Below are 16,342 nucleotides of genomic sequence, written 5' to 3'. Positions count from 1 at the left end.
ACAGACATCATGCAACTGTTATCCCAGGCTAAGCAGTATTCCTCACCATGAGTTAACTGACTTCCATGTGTAAAATCAGTGGACTGCCCCATTAAGTCAAATTTGAAAAATAAAATTCAGAATGCGACCTGTCCAAAATTTCCACGCGCCCCACTATGATGAACATAGAGCATAGTATAATTAAAAGTAATGATTATAATGAGCGTCGTGCTGACAGACAGTATATTAATCTTCATAAAACTACTGATACCACTGCTGTGGTATTACATGACACACAAACCAGACTTCCTGCCTGGATACATTTAGAAACCACGTTGACTGAAAAACAAATGTACTTCTTGCTAAACCCACCATTGTTTTAGTAACAGTTGGACATTAAGTTTGTTTTAAACGCAGAGTTCCCATCACTCAAACTGCATTTCTGCTGCATCATACGCTGCATTTTTCCTGCGGCTGTTCATTCGTAGATAACTCATCCCCTGCTACGTCTTAGCCAGCCGAGTCATGGATCCAACAGATCACCATTAATCACACTGTGACCTTCCTCTCAACCAGGCCCATCTAAGACTCATTCATCCCCATTTGCCATGCAGCTCTGTGGGTCGATAATTGGCAAAGCAAAACACAGATTAAACCCAATTTGGAGGGTTTCAACTTGAAGCCTAGCAGAGACGGCCGGGCTCAGGCTGAGCTGGAGTTCACTGTGCTCTGGTCTTCTCTGCCTGTCTGAGGCTGCTCCGGGAGGGGACCGCAAAACCTAAATCAAATCAGTCTGTTCCCTGTGTTTGTGATTGCATGTATGTTTTGTGTGTGTGTGTGTGTGTGTGTGTGTGTGTGTGTGTGTGTGTATGAGAGAGAGAGAGAGAGGGAGATGAAAAAAACTGAGTGTGTGTGTGTGTGCGCGCAAAGCATGCAACAGTGAACTTCTCCCTGCGATGCCATCACTAATAGAAACCAACTTCCAGCATTCAAACTCCATTTGTCTCATTAACCTATTAGCTTAAAGTTTAATTGCAGGATGTCGTAAAATGATTTGGTCTATGAGTAATGACAATATTTCTGCTCCGTAATGGCCAGAACAAAGCAAACTAAAGCTAAGCTAAGCAAAGCCGGTTGTTTTTCTTCCGCACGGCATGTCTGGGCTGCAGCTTTGGGCCTTTACCTCGCCATGTCTGTGGGATAATTGTTTACTGGCAAGGTTTTTGTTGCGTGAGGGCAACATCATGGCAGGATAACAAACTAATAACTAATTTCATGGCTTTTGAGTCATTTTAAAAAGACCATTATGAGGATAAACTTTAAAGAGCAACTGTGACTAATCCGACGGCAGGTATTCAAGGTATGGACAGCAAGGTACAATTCCCTTGTAAAGTGAAAAAAGGAAGAGGATTAAGACAACTCCACGTCATGACTTTAAAGGCTTTTAAGAAAACAAAATCCACTTGCACTCTGTTGTTCTCAAACTAGTGGTTCAAAGTAAGCAGAGGGGACCACATTCCTCTCTGCAACCATGGGAGATGACCCCTAGGTGGCAGTGTACCTCATGAAACCTCCACCACTGTAACAACAACATCACTCCAATTACAAAACCTCCTCAATTGTCCCAACTTTTATTCGCTCCACACGGCAACGAAACTGGATGACAGTGCGTCCGAGCACTCGATAAGTTATGATCAGCTGCCCTGGCTCCCGCTCCCGCCCTTTAAACAGCAGCTTGATAGGATCTGTGAGGCGCGCTGGGCATGTATAGTGTTACTCCCATCAAAGGGGACTGAATGGAGGATGATGTGTGTACTGCCTCTGCTTAGTGGAGGCATTTCCAGCTGGCGCCAGGGCAGAGGAAACCCACTGAGACACACAACAACACACACAGACACTGGGGTCAGCCTGGATTCACCCTCCTTCTCCTCCTCCACCACCACCACCTCCTCCATGCCTCTTGGCCTCCAATGCCTCCTCTTCTTCTACCCAAACCCTCACCCCCCGCCTTCACTTCCCAGGCCTGGCCGCCTCTCATCTGTTCTTTCTCTCTTGCTCACCTTTTCTCTTCCTATTTATCAAAATTCTAACAATTACATTTTCTCTAAATTCTCTAAAGAGCCAACCTAAACACATAAGAAGGTGCTGAGAGTAAAGAATAAGACGCATTTATTGATATACTTACAGCTAGATTTAGGAGTACCTGTCAAGGGCAACTCTCAAGTAATCACATGATTAATCACATGTATGCACTGAGCAGAAACAGCCAATCAGAGACTGTAGGATTTACCCTACATCTGCCATATAAAAAAATTACACTTACATTTTACTGGTTGTACGGCAAAAAAAATCTAATTTTAATTTTTAAAACATTAATTTTATTTCAGTGAAATGTTCATATCACCACCAGCTAATTACATGTAGATTTATATTGAGTCTCTGTTAATGTAACTATAAAGAGTACGGTCTAGACCTGCTCTATATGAAAAGTGCCCTGAGATAACCTCAGTTATGATTTGGCACCATATAAATAAAATTGAATTGAATTAACAGCAACTTAATAATATATTTGAAAAACATGTATATGAATGTATAAAAAGGGATGAAATAGTTGTTTAATTGGTTTGACTGGAAACAAACCCAAAACCAAACTGGAGCAGGAAAGAATATCTGGTGCTGGTAGCTGAAGCACTTTAGAAAATTCATATGATAAGGACAATTTAATATCGTCTTGCATCGCAAGTGCAGATAATGAAAAACAAAATATAAATATAAGCTTTATTCTATTACACCTTGCACACCTGACGAATGCAAAAAAATGGTTTAACATCCAGTTAGATGTTCAAATCAAATGCAAATAATAGACGGAAACTAGTCACAGTTATACAGTAGGCTACGTATTGCTTCAGCTAATGTATTATTCATAATGACCAACAATATTTTGTACAGTCACTCTAACACATGCCTCAGAGGGCGTGTGTTCACCTCTGTTTCTGACATTTACTTTGCCATCTACTCTTAACAAACTTTAGAGACGTCTGTGGTTTACAGTTTAGGGCATTTTTAATGAAAATGATGAAATGATGAAAATAACTATTATTCTTAAAGCCCAAGTTTGACATTTTGGTAAATACTCTAATTTGCTCTCTGGTGGAGAGTTAGGCGATAAGAATGATGTCACTCTCACGTCTGTCCGTTAAATGTAAGGGCAAAGCAAGCAGCCAATTAGCTTAGCTTAGCACAGCTAACAGCTAGCCTAGCATGGTCCAAAGGTATCAAAACCCACCGACCAGCAACTGTAAAGCTTGTTAATTAACACATTATATCTTGTTTGCTTAAACCGTACAGAAACCAAAGTGTAAGAACAAACATTTGTCATTTATCGGGGGTTATGCTGAAATCTCCACTGGTTGCCTGGCAACACCTCCCAGCCATGAAACACCCCAGCTAGCTGTTTCCACGTGTTTCCAGTCTTCATGCTAAGCTAACCGGCTGCTGGCTGTAGCTTCATATTTATCATACAGACATGATAGTCTAAGACTCTAAGTCTATTAACCATCTTTTTTATTGTAGATTCTTTTTCTTTTCTTTTTTGAAACACTGACGCTGCTTCAGAGGGAGCTGCGTCTTAACACCACGTGTCTGAGCAGCTTCAGACAGGAAAGCAGCACTTGCAACACCAGGGCTCCTCCCTCCGTCTCTCCAACATTTGAGTGACAGCAGGTTTCAGAGGAATGTTGTTCCGGGTAGGATGTCAACGGCTAAGTGACTCTTGGCTCGGTCCACGCTGGGGGGGGGGAGTCCGAATGGTCAGGACAAATTAAAAAGCCAACCTGCTATTTTACTGCTCAGATCTCTTGATGCTATAAAGCAGGAAAATGGGGCTTGGCGGCCTTTACATGACTACTCGGGTGATTTTATGTGATTTTCCCCCGGCCCTGAATCCAAGCCTTTTTGGCACTACATGCTATGCCTTGACCAAGCACGGGATCTGTAAATGCCCTAATAAATATTTTTTAGCACTTTATTTAGTTCCATGCCCTGGGCCAACAGCATCTAAACTATGTCACCCCGTAATAGTGGAGAGAAGAAAAAACCCTTAAGGCTAAACAGGGCGTAATGTAGATTTAATTAACAAGCCAAGCATGGGCTCACACACACACACACACACACACACACACGAGGCACATACACACTCTAACAGACACAGAAGCTCAAAGATGCACACGTGGAAACACAAAGACACACACACACACACGCACGCGCAAACTTAAGCAAACGCATGCACATTAGCTGTAGGTTAATGATTTCATAGTCACACACGCACTTCTAACAAGGCAACACACAGTTGCAAAAGAACTTCAAGCCACACATCCCTGGGTTTAGAGCAGTGGTGTGAAAATATGTGAGTGTAAATGAGATGCAGACAGGCTCACAGCAGTGAACCCAGCAGAGAGAGAGAGCGAGAGAGAGAAGCAGAGAGGATGTGGCTTGGCTTTGACTTGCTAAACTTAAATTTGAGGAGATGGAAGGAATCATATTTTGAATTCTATGCATGCTGATCATCTCTGAGCAACAGAGTGTAAAAGGAGCCGTGCATTTTTCTTCTGCTTGTAATTTGGGATTAGATCTTTTTTCTATATAAAAAATGATCCACAAAAACGTAAGTATTGTCGTCTTCCCCTCATGTACGTCATTGGTATGCGGAGGGAGAAGAAATATTCACATCCTTTACTTTAAATAAAAGTAGAAATTCTAATTTCAAGATTGTAAAAATGCTCCATTTACAAGTTAAAGCCCTGCGTTAACATTTTTTACCTAAGTAAAAGTATGTAAGTTTTATAAGAAAAATGTGCTTAGTGTATAAAAAATAAAATGTATCACTATGCACATTGGCCCCTGTCATTGTTATATGGGTAACAAACACTCAACAATACGGTACAAGTAACAAATCAGGAGCTATCTGATCATGAATCTTGCCATCTCTGGTTTGTCCTTAAGGAACAAATTACAAGTTACCAGTAAAAACACAGTAGCTACATGTAATTCTTATAGGATGATGCTTTATTTTACGTGAGGTGGCAGAAAAAGGAGATGATCATAAAATAATGAAGCGTTAGTTGGAGCTGCTAAGTACGACATATGACTTTACTAGTAGGGCCAGAAAGAAGTAACTAATTTAGGTAATTAGTGATTAATTAGTAGCTGATGATTCAGAGTTAATGATGAATGACTCATGAAGGTTTTTAGTAGGTCAGTTCACCAACCCGATTCACAGATACCACTGTATAATCTTCACTAAGATGATATCTCCTGGTCTGTTTTCAAATAACTTTAAATCACAACTTTAAATCATTATACAATACAGTTCTCAATTCAGGGTTATTAAGGAACTAATTATCATCAATGATCCCTGGTAACTACTCGATATTTCATGTACCTTATTTTTATGTGTTGCTGTTATATTGTAGTATTGTTACAGTGCTTTACAGATTAAAAGTGTTCATACAAAAATCTAATAAAATATCATGTCCAAAAAGTCATTAATATTAATATTAGCCCTATTAGCCATTTTGTATAATGAGTACTTTTACTTTTGACACTTTGAGTATATATTTTCTTGCCAGTACTTATGTACTTTTAGTCAAGTAAAACTTTGAACACAGGACTTTTACTTTTAATGGAGTATTTTCAACTTGTGGTTTTGCTACTTGTACTCAGGGAAAGGATATTAGTACATCCACCACCACTAGATAAACGTGGTGGAGTAGAAAACATATGGGTAATTATTTGCCTCTCAAATGTTGAAAAGTGTACATAGAGAGTAACATAAGATGGAAAGTTGAAGTACTCCAAAAGGGTATGTAAGTTCAGTACACGAGTATTTTCAACCCCTGCATTTATCTGACAGCTATGGTTGGTTACTTTAATCATTTCAGCTACAAAACATTGGAGGAGCTCATGTACTTAGCTGCATTCAACTACTGCTGTTATTCTAACTGCGAGGGCTCATTCTAAGGTTCCTACAGCATTATGGTTAAAAAAAACACACCTAATAAATGTTTTTTGTTAAATCCAAATACCAATATTTCATCAGTCTTGGTGAATCATTAATTCTGGTCATTAGAGGCAGTGAATCTAAATCAACAGGGCTCACTGTGAATGAGAGAACTCGACACTTCAGTCATTTATTTCTGTTCAGTGAGTGACATCAGAGCAGATGGGTTTGATGTCAATGTTTGGCACTTGAACCGGGGGGACAAGCTGTGCTGTGATCTCACATTCGCCCTGCTCACATGAAGAGCTTTGTTTCAAAATAAGATATCTGCCTTTCGGAAAAATGGCAAGACACAAAGAAAAAAGGTCGGTCGGTTAAACAAGTGAATTAAGACAAATTACAAGACTCGTCAGGTAATTGCGGGTAATTTCTGGTTGTTAAAAAACAATGTTTGTGTCTGTTTTGAAAGATGAACTTCACATGATGTTTTTCCTCCCTCTGAAATGAATGTTTGAAAGACTGGAAAAGAATACTTCATACTTACATAGCTTACAAGATGTGCAAACACAAGTTTTCCATTCAAAAGACACCAAATAATATCCACACAGATAGTCTGTTAACAAAATAAATAGAAATATGTTAAGATTGTAGACTTGTTCAGGTGGTTTGGTATAAGCAGTAATTATATCTCTTGCATGATTAAAATAGCTACTTCATACATTCACATAAGGATCATGATGAGTTAACCCTGTGATTATTAAAGTGTACATGTGGATTTACAAGGGCATTACAGAAAACTTACAGCAACAAAAAGCAAAGACAAACTTAGTAACCAAACTCTTATGGAGCATAATTGACCAGTTTTTACAATCACCATACACGTACTAACCTATAGCGTTACTGAAATATAGAATGTTTGTAATAATACATTCATTTCTCAAGTTTGAGCCATAATTACAGTAAGTAGCACACGCATAATGTAACAAGGTTCTTCTAATGGAGACTTGCACAGTGGCTTTGGAAAGTATCCAGGCCCTTTACTTGTTGCACAATGTATTGTGTTATAGATTTAATTTTAAATGGATTAAATTTACTTGTTCCACACACACTAACCCAATAACCCGAGATTTTTGAATTTCCATCATTTGATACTCTCCACCGCCACTGTGTGGGTCTGTTTTCAAAACAGACAGAATGCTTGTGGTTGTGTAACTCCAGTCACTCGCTGTGCGAGAGCAACACTTGTCTTTAAAAACACACTTTCAGCTGACTTTAATTTTACAGAACTGTAATTTGCAGTCTTGAAATATTCATATTCATTTCAGCAAATATTAGAATGGACAATTATAGTTCCTTGTCTTAATGGATGAAGTGTGAACACATTCACTCCGGATTTCATACATTCCCCTATAAGACTAAATGAATAGACGGTGCGTTAACAGGATGGAGTAATGAGGAGAAACTTGCAGGAATCTCATTAAAAACTTGTTATCTTCACTTCTCGCTCCGAGCTCTCGCCTCGCTTCTCTTCTCTCACCTCCAACTTTCTCAGGCAAGTACACAAATCATACGGTGTATGCACGCTCACACACACACACACACGCACACATAAACACACTGCATATGAATGCATATATGCATTTACAGTGTATTTACATGAGTGTATACACACACACAGAGTGCAGATGGCAGAGTTCACTAATGACTCAGTTACACTGTAGAAGTGTAAAAGTCAGGCACATTCTCCAACACTTAAATGACATTCCTGCCTCTGACCACAAAAAACTCACCACACACACACACGCGCGCGCACACACACTAGGTAAAAGAGTCGAGAACGGACTGTCTGGGAGAAAGAAGAAAAAATCCTGAACACACACGCACATAGACAGACAGAAGGTAACCTACGGTACTGCCCATCATCATTTCCTTCACTAACACCTGCTTCTCCATCAGACCCTTCACTCCTCTCTCTCCAGCGCTCCCTTCGGCGGCTCTCTGCCCTGTTTGGCCACCTCAGCCTCCTCCAGAGCGCCGATGACTGGTAACCATGGCGATGGCAGCTCAGGTCCAGTCCTCTTGACCTGGTTGAGGCGGCTGAGAGCGGTGTACAGCCCGGTGTCGGTGCCGCCGTAGACGCCTGGCTCATTCTGTTGCTGCTGCTGCTGCTGCTGCTGCTGCTGCTGGTGTTCTGTGTAGTACATCTCCAGAGCTGCCGGGGTGCAGTGCTTCTGCTGTTACAACAGAAAGACAAGAATATCTTCATTTGTCACAGTTTAGGTGACACAACTGCTCTGACATTAAACACACAGAAAATTGTCTCCACCAGAGGGTCAACACAGACTGTAGGTTTGTTTCTGATTTTTAAGTTCTGAACATTTTTATTGATAATGATTGACAAATTTGTCCAGGACACATTCTGAGCACACCATAGAGCTGATTGGATTCATCTATTTTTATCATACAAGTTGAACATTTCATCAAAAAATCTGACATAGATTAACTAACTCAGTTTGTTGAAGATGTACATCGACAGGTTCCATAAAGGTTTTCTGTCTGCAAAGAGGCTATATTGTATTCTGGTGAATGTCAGGGTCAAAAGTTTAATAAGCTTTCTTCTGTATGGTTCACATTGCTCACATTTTATTTGCTGACGTATCAATGATCATATCTCTAGAGCGTTCTAGTTTTTCTATGACAAGAACGTAGAAGAAATGCAATGTAACACGTAGTGATTGTCACAGGTTCTGCTTGCCGTTGTGCACTGTGCAGGACAAGTACCTGAAAATAAATTTCAGCCCGGCTCAGGCGGTGATACAGAAGAGAGAGCTAAAATCAAAAGAGTGGAAAAGATAATCTTTTATTTTGTGCATGTTTTTCAAGGGCTTTTAATTGTATCTCATGGCAGATGGCGTTTGCTTAATGGTCACGGACTAGCCCATTTTCAACTCCAAAACTAGAAAGTAAACCTCGAGTTAAGATTATTCTGTCAAGCAATCTCCAAGGGCAAGGACGAACTTTCAAGCTCAAATTAAAAGAGACTCCAAAGGATAATGGAAGGTCTGAAAAACATGGGGATACATCACAGTGCGAGAGGAAGAGGAAAAGGAAGCAAGATTTTAGAATATCAGGGACTGAAGTGCACAAACAACATGGGTAAATGTGAGGCAGTGGATGCTGCTGTGGGACACCAAATGGCTTGTATTTCTGAAATGTCCTGATTTGTTATGTGCAAGAAAAACAAGCAAAGAACAGCCCCAGTAATTTCCTAAATATTCAGGTGTTTGAAAGTTTCATAATATATGCTTTCCAGTTCCTTTAATGGAAAACCAACAATTCTTTTTTTTTTTAAAGTTTTCTATATACAACTTTCATCAGTAGAAAATGTTACACGAATGCTATACAAACCACTGCATTAACAGAAAACTGTGTCATAAAATCTTGATGACTATAAAGTCAAAGATGCACTAGAAAAACCCCACTTTCATAAGCAAGGCCTGTTACAACTCTGTATCAGTGGGAAACAAGCAAGAGTAAATGTTACAGAGTTGTAACAAAGGGAGTTTTTCTATATAATCATCTCAGCAGCAAATGTTTCTACAAATCAGATCAGAGGAGTGACAATGCCCTCCGACAGCCTAGTGGATAGATGAAGTTAAACACTTACATCACTAATATTCCACGGTTGCCGGGCTCAAAGCCGTGCAACACGAGACAATGTGGGTGAATTCAATCAAACTAACTCAATGTCCAGCCCGTTAATGTAATGTTTTGGAAAGAGTTGTGCTGACCTCACAAGCGGACCGACTACCTGACCCTCCCTCACAGTGAGAAGCTGAACCTCTCAAAGGCACAGCAGTGGCTACGCCACCCTGCATCCTCCATCCTCCATCCTCACTCCTCTTTTTATGTCTCCAACAACACATTAACAGGAAAAAATGCTGAAAGCAACTGTAACCGGCAAAAACTTCAAAAGCCTTGCCGGAAGGCCCCCCCCTCCCCCCTTCCCTTCCTTACTTCCCCCCTCACTGTTAAGCCTTTAATCACAGTTTAGTCACGCTCAGTCCTAATTAAAGACCCCTCCGATTCACAGGCAGGCGTCCCAATCTCTGCCTGACCAGAAAACGGGTTGTGTCGCTCCCTCTCCCTCCTTCTCCCTCCCTCTCTCTGTCTCTCCCGATCTCTCATTTTCCTCTGCAAGACAGACTCTTTAACTAATATGCGTGGCAGCGCTGGCTCGATACACGATGCCTCCAAGGTGTCATTGGGAGATAATGAGTTTGAGTTTCCGGCTCCAGTTTTTAGAGAATCCTCCTGAAGTGACTGATGTGAGGATGTGCTGAGAAACAAACCTGCATTGTAGACTGTGTAAGTGCCCTTTCAGTGGGCGTTGCACAGACTGCCTGGAAATGTAATAAGAAGTCTGATGTTCGAGGACAAGACTCTGATATGAGCTGCTTTTGTTAGTCACTGATTTACTACAGGAAGACAATGTAGCTGAAAGATGCTTAAATTTACTTTCTTTCCCTAAACCATGTAAATCCGCAAGTTTATGCATCTGTGTGCACATGCAGTTTCGCAGTATGTGCTTATGTACACTCAGTTTTAGCAGGAATAGTGAACCTGAAATCAAAAAATTCACAGAAACTGAAAAATGACATATATGAAGCAGCATTTTAATGGCTTGGCCTTTGTATGTGTGCTTATGTATGTGTAGGTTTATGTGTGTGTGCACGCGCATGTGCCTACCCTAAGGATAAAACCCTCCGGGCAGGTAAGTTGGTCGTACCACATGGCTTTGTACATGAACAGGAGGAGAAGGCTGGTCAAGAAGGCCAAAGTGATGAGGATCAGACCTGTGATCTGGACGACAAAACACACATGTGCACAAACAAACACAAATATATACATTTACACTAACTGAGCAACAAGTATCATCAGTAATTAAAGGACGAGGCTGGCAATATGTTTTTTGTTACTGTCAATAAATTCCACGAAAAGACCAAAACCTACACTTTCTAATTTCCCTAACGTGTCTGTGGCTCTCAGCCCCAATCCCCACGGTCCCTACTGACGATGCAAGTCTTTTTTTTTAAAAAGTTAATGAATATAAAATTCAATTTTTTAAAAACAGGTGGACACTGTAGTATTTAGCAAATGTTACTCAAACAGGAGAATACAGTGCATTTCTTTGGGGACTATTTTCAGCTGCGGATGGTTTATGTGTGATTGACTCCATGTTGATAACGAAGGAACATGTCACCCAGCGCAATGGTGTGACTCACTGATGTGTTTTCACGAGTTTCTGGACAACCATCGAGCTGTGTCACACAGAGGAGATATATCAGGCTTTGGTTACACAGACAATACTTGTTAATAGGATCAACTCAATTATGGTTTTAGTCTCTTCGTGGTATTAACAAGAAAAAAATAGAATAATGCCTGACTTGTGCTAGAATAAGAATCGGTCCAGATTTCTTGTGGTCATGTTGTTCTTGTACCTTGGCTTTCTCTGAAACATCACTGTAGAAGTTGATATTCAGTTTGTTGATGTTCGGCACGTACAGCTTGTTCTTCTTCTTCTGCTGCAGCTGGTACTGTGTGGATGTCTTCACAATGATCTGAAAAAGAAACAGTGCTCCGTCACTGTGACTCTCCTGGAAAAAAGGCTCAGAACTCCGAAATAAAATTATTTGTTTAACATTATGGTGAATGGATGGTGTTGCCCCCCAGTTCAGCACAGGTCGCGTGAGCCCATTTCTGCTGAAAACACCGTTCTGCGTGTCTAAAAATAGACCTGCATCGTTTGCAAAAGCAGCCAGTTTTAATCGATGCCTTAAAAAAACATTTGGGAGCCAACAAAGTGCTTTTTATATCCATGTTTGAACACCTTCTAATCAGCCTGCGGAACATCCTGCACATAAACAAACCCCTAACAAGCTGTACTCACCTTGTCTGCGAAAGGCTGCTGGAGCTGCTTGACCTCCAGAGGAGTGATGAGGGGGATGTTGTCAAAGCCATCGTCCGCAGACTGCTGCTTCTCCAGCTTCTCCGACAGATTGCTGCCCAGCTTCACCATGGCTGCTCGGCTGCCTGAAAATGCCTGGACAGATCTGGAAAGCAGGGTTGGACAGCTCGGGTCAGACAGTGTGTGTTGTGACCAAATGTGACGGCGCTGCTTGTAGCTTGAACTGAGGATCCTGCCAGGACATGGAGGAAGGTGGAGAAAACGTCGTGAAGTGTGATGTGTGAAAACAGGACATGACAGGAGTAATGTACGCCACACCAAAAGAAGAATCGAAGAGAAGGATTTCGGATATCAGAATTTAGTTTGTAGCCCAGCTAGGAGAATGGCTCTAGAGATGGTAATGTTGGGCAGTCCACCACTTTGGTCCAGACTGAAATACCTCATACTTTTACATGGATAGCCATGAAATTTTGAACAGACATTCATGGTGCTCAGGGGATGAATCCCCTGACTCTTCTTACAGCACCAGGAACAAGTCAAAATTCAAGTTTGTCCAATACTTTTGTTTATGACCTGCAAAACTGTTGGCATTTCCATCGGCCTCAGATGTACTTTGTCTTTTATACCTGCTAAATATCAGCATTTTACCATTGCCATTGTGAGCATGTTAGCATGCTGATGTTAGCACTGTGCCTACGTACAGCATCACAGAGCCGCTAGCATGGCCGTCAGGCCGCTAGACTCGTTAGCTTGTCAAATCAAATAATACATTGTGAATGAAAAATGGAAAAACATAAATGGAGTATATTTGTATCTAATTTGTATCTTGTACTAAAACTGAAGAGTAAAAATGTCAATTTCTTGTCTGGGAGCAGTCCACACTCGTTGCCTGGCAACTGCCCCCAGACAAGAGATAGCCCAACACGTACTGTGTCCACCCCATAAAACCACATTGTACTGATTTACACTGACAGTTTTTGTATGGATTAAAAAAACAAGATATAGCATGTTAATTAATGATCTTTAGAGGCGCTGAGAGGTGGATTTTTCTGACATGCAAGCAGAGCCAGGCTAGCTGCTTTCCCTTGTTTTCAGTCTTTATGCTAAGCTAAGCTAAGTTCCAGCTACATATTGACCGTAGACACATGAGGGTGTAATCTAACTCTGGGCCCGACAGCAAACTAGCATATTTTGAGCTATTCCTTTAATAATTGCCTAGTGAATAATTCAATGAGGTTATGGTAAGCAGAATTATAATTGTGCGGCTTAAAGTGGAGCCGTATTTAAATAACTTCAGATTTCTGTGTTTGCAGGCCTACTCACAGGGAATTCTGTTGTCGTCCTGTTTATCATACCCATTAGTCTAGAGTAAACATGTATCTACTGTGTATGATTCACCTTGTATACCTCAGCCCCATCTGTTCCACTAGTGTCTTATCCTTAATGCTTATAATTGACGTGTAAATCTAAATGAGCCACCGACACGGCTCTGGACGCCTCTCTGCTCTGATAATATTCTATTTTCTCTCCTCGATCGAATTATCATCCAAAGGTGGAGGCAAAACAGGTGAGGAGCCACTTATCTCATTCACACAGTGCAACACAACACCTTCCCCCAGCCAAGGACCCTGCGGGCCCACCGACGCCAGTGACTCACAATGATGACACACAAACCAGGAGGCGAAGAGCTACAGTCTTTATGCTGCAGGAGAAATCCCCCTGGTGCACAGGAAATGTGTTTTTGACAAAGGAGATACAGGATCATTGACAGAGGCCACCAGACACATCTACACATCTACTGTGGATGAATTATCTGCAAAAGAGGAAGTATATATATATATATATATATATATATATACATATATATATATATATATATATATATATATATATATATACACACATACACATACACACACATATATATATATATATATATATATATATATATATATATATATATATATATATTTATTTATATGCTAACTTTAAACTTTTCAACTTTACATGATAACATTGATGATTTTTTAATGTTTTAATCTCAGGCTTTTCTGTTGGTTTAGAAAGGTTACAACATGGTCTCAATAAAAAACAAAACAAAACGAATTCTGAACATTCGATATTTTGAACTTAGATTTCACCAGACCCACAAACCAGTCAATCGAGAATGCTGGTGCAAAATAATCATCTCTATATTCTGCGAAAGACGACGAAGTGTCTTCTTTTGCAGCATCTGTTCATGTAATTAAAAAAATAATAAAAAAAATCTTTATCTCAGTTTTAAGTTGTTCGAGAGCAGCTTTTGTCAGGTAAGTTAAAAAGGACCCTGAATGAGTATGTTACCCATGACTACAGTACACCGTCCCTGATGTCCTGGATGAGTGGGTGGTTTAAGTGGTCATCTGTGCCGACCCCCCCCCCCCCCACACACACACACACACAGTTGGAGTGAAGTGTGGGAACCATGAATCATCCTGAAGATGTGATTAACAAATGTCGCGTGTGTCTGTCAAACACCCAGTGCTCCCCCACTCCGACAGGAAACGAGTCCGGCAAGTGAAAGAGCTGCAGGTGACATCTTTCCAATCGCATTTCACCCACTGTCAAAGAATGTTAACACCAGAACGATGGCGTGACTTTATAGTTTCATTGCTCAAAACACCGTCACACACATGCCGCGCCACGGTTCCCTAAAAGGTGGATACACGCGTGGGTAGGAGCCGGCTGACTGCGGCCCGGGCTCCTCAAGTTCTCCGGGGTCCGTGTCTGAACTCGACACGATACACGGGCTGTGTGGCCGGAGGAGGCAGAGAGCGGAGAGACAGCGGCCACACGATCAAAACCGTTTTTTGGTTTTTCTTTTTTCCCCCCTCTGTGGTTGTGGCTCCGATCGGAGCGTCATGTCAGCCCGGGGAGCCCGTCTTCGCACACTCGGGTGATCTCCCTTCTCGCGCCGTACATTCTCTACACGACGAGGCTCGTTTTGAACGGGTCGCGGAAAAGCAGCCTAAAAGCCGCCAGGCAAGCCGTTCGCACTGAATGGTGGCCGCTTATATAACGCGGAGGTAGCGCGCACACCGCAACGCAATTCGGCCCCATGACACCCAGATAAGGGTGAGACGCTGGTCCGTTCATCCCCTGAAGCGGAGGAAAAACCATCAACTAGCGGCGCTAAATCACTTCGTCGCACCGTGTGAAAAACCATCTCCAGTGCGGAGAGATACCCCGCAGCTTTTTTTTTTTTTTTTCCCCTCTTTACCCGCAAACACGTCCGGACGAAACACAGATAAAAAATAAAAATAAAAACCCAAAAAACACTGCAGTCACAGAAACATCACGGTGGAAGAGCGAGTAGAAACTTACCGCTGCGCTCCGCGCTCCGGACCTGGCGGATGCTGACGGGGACTCGCTGAGGACGCCGGTTGCCCTGGTGACGTGGGATTCACGGCAGCGCCGCGCATGTGATCCGAGCCCCCGGAGCGGCTCCGTCGTCCGGAGGGAGGCTGGCCGCGCGGTGTGAACGCGCAGCTCGGCGCGGCTCAACGCGGGCGCCGCGGCCGATCAGCAAATTGCGTTTTCTTCCGTGGGAAATCATCACAGCGGCGTTTGTCACCCGCGTGGCACCGCTTGGGACTCGGCGGCGGGGTCTTGGTCTTTGGATGGAGACACCCAGAAGAGTCCGCACGATAAACCGGGCAGTTACTCAATAGCCGCAAAGCACTTGAGCGTTATTACATACTTGAGCGCGTTTACGCGCAAACACGGGGCCGATATGATCGATAGAAGGCAAGACAAAGGCGGAATAATGACAACTAAAGAGCCACATCTGATCATGCAAACTGACACATGGCAAAACCCAAACTGAAAATACACTGACACACGCGAAGCGTGCAACAACTTTTTCTGTCCTCAAAACCAGCTGGGCTTTTTTTTTTTTTTTTTTTTAGGTATAGGCTACTACTTTGTACAAGGCCCAGACCGAGTCAACACTTTGAGGCCTCCAGATTTCTCTATATTTCCTCTCCATTTGTCTCCAGGTCTGATCAAACCTTTTGCCCACACTACAGTCCAGCATCCGGTGCGTCTCTGTGTCTGCGGGCCTCTGGAAAAGTGATGGAAAGTTCCTCGAGTACAATCAAAGTGCAGCTTTCTACTCCACTCATTTTTCATTTTTGTCTTATAGGGATTATATTTGTTGATGAACAGTACAGAGTTCTATAAACCATTACTTGTTAATATAGTGCTCATAAAAGCTAAATAGGGGGACTTGGAGTAAAGTGTTGCCCATTCTACTATAAAGATTAAGATTTTACATATAAAACATATGATTACCTAAAATTAAAAAGATGACTTTTTTTTAGATAAAACTTCCCAACAGCATATGTGAAGTAGTTAAA

At 41.8% G+C, this 16,342-nt stretch overlaps 1 protein-coding gene across 1 annotated transcript; it reads right to left on the bottom strand.

Annotated features, from left to right (window-relative positions):
• Positions 1–7,938: 7,938 nt before the first annotated feature.
• Positions 7,939–12,056, bottom strand: caly (calcyon neuron-specific vesicular protein). The gene is made up of 4 exons (XM_040147172.1): positions 11,928–12,056; positions 11,479–11,598; positions 10,727–10,840; positions 7,939–8,211 (listed from the first exon to the last, which is right to left on the bottom strand). Exons 1-4 carry the CDS (start codon positions 12,054–12,056, stop codon positions 7,939–7,941), a joined length of 636 nt encoding a protein of 211 aa, XP_040003106.1.
• Positions 12,057–16,342: the final 4,286 nt, after the last annotated feature.

Source organism: Xiphias gladius, chromosome 15 (assembly GCF_016859285.1).
Source record: "Xiphias gladius isolate SHS-SW01 ecotype Sanya breed wild chromosome 15, ASM1685928v1, whole genome shotgun sequence".
NCBI lineage: Eukaryota > Metazoa > Chordata > Actinopteri > Istiophoriformes > Xiphiidae > Xiphias > Xiphias gladius.
This window is presented reverse-complemented; position numbering and strand designations above follow the sequence as displayed.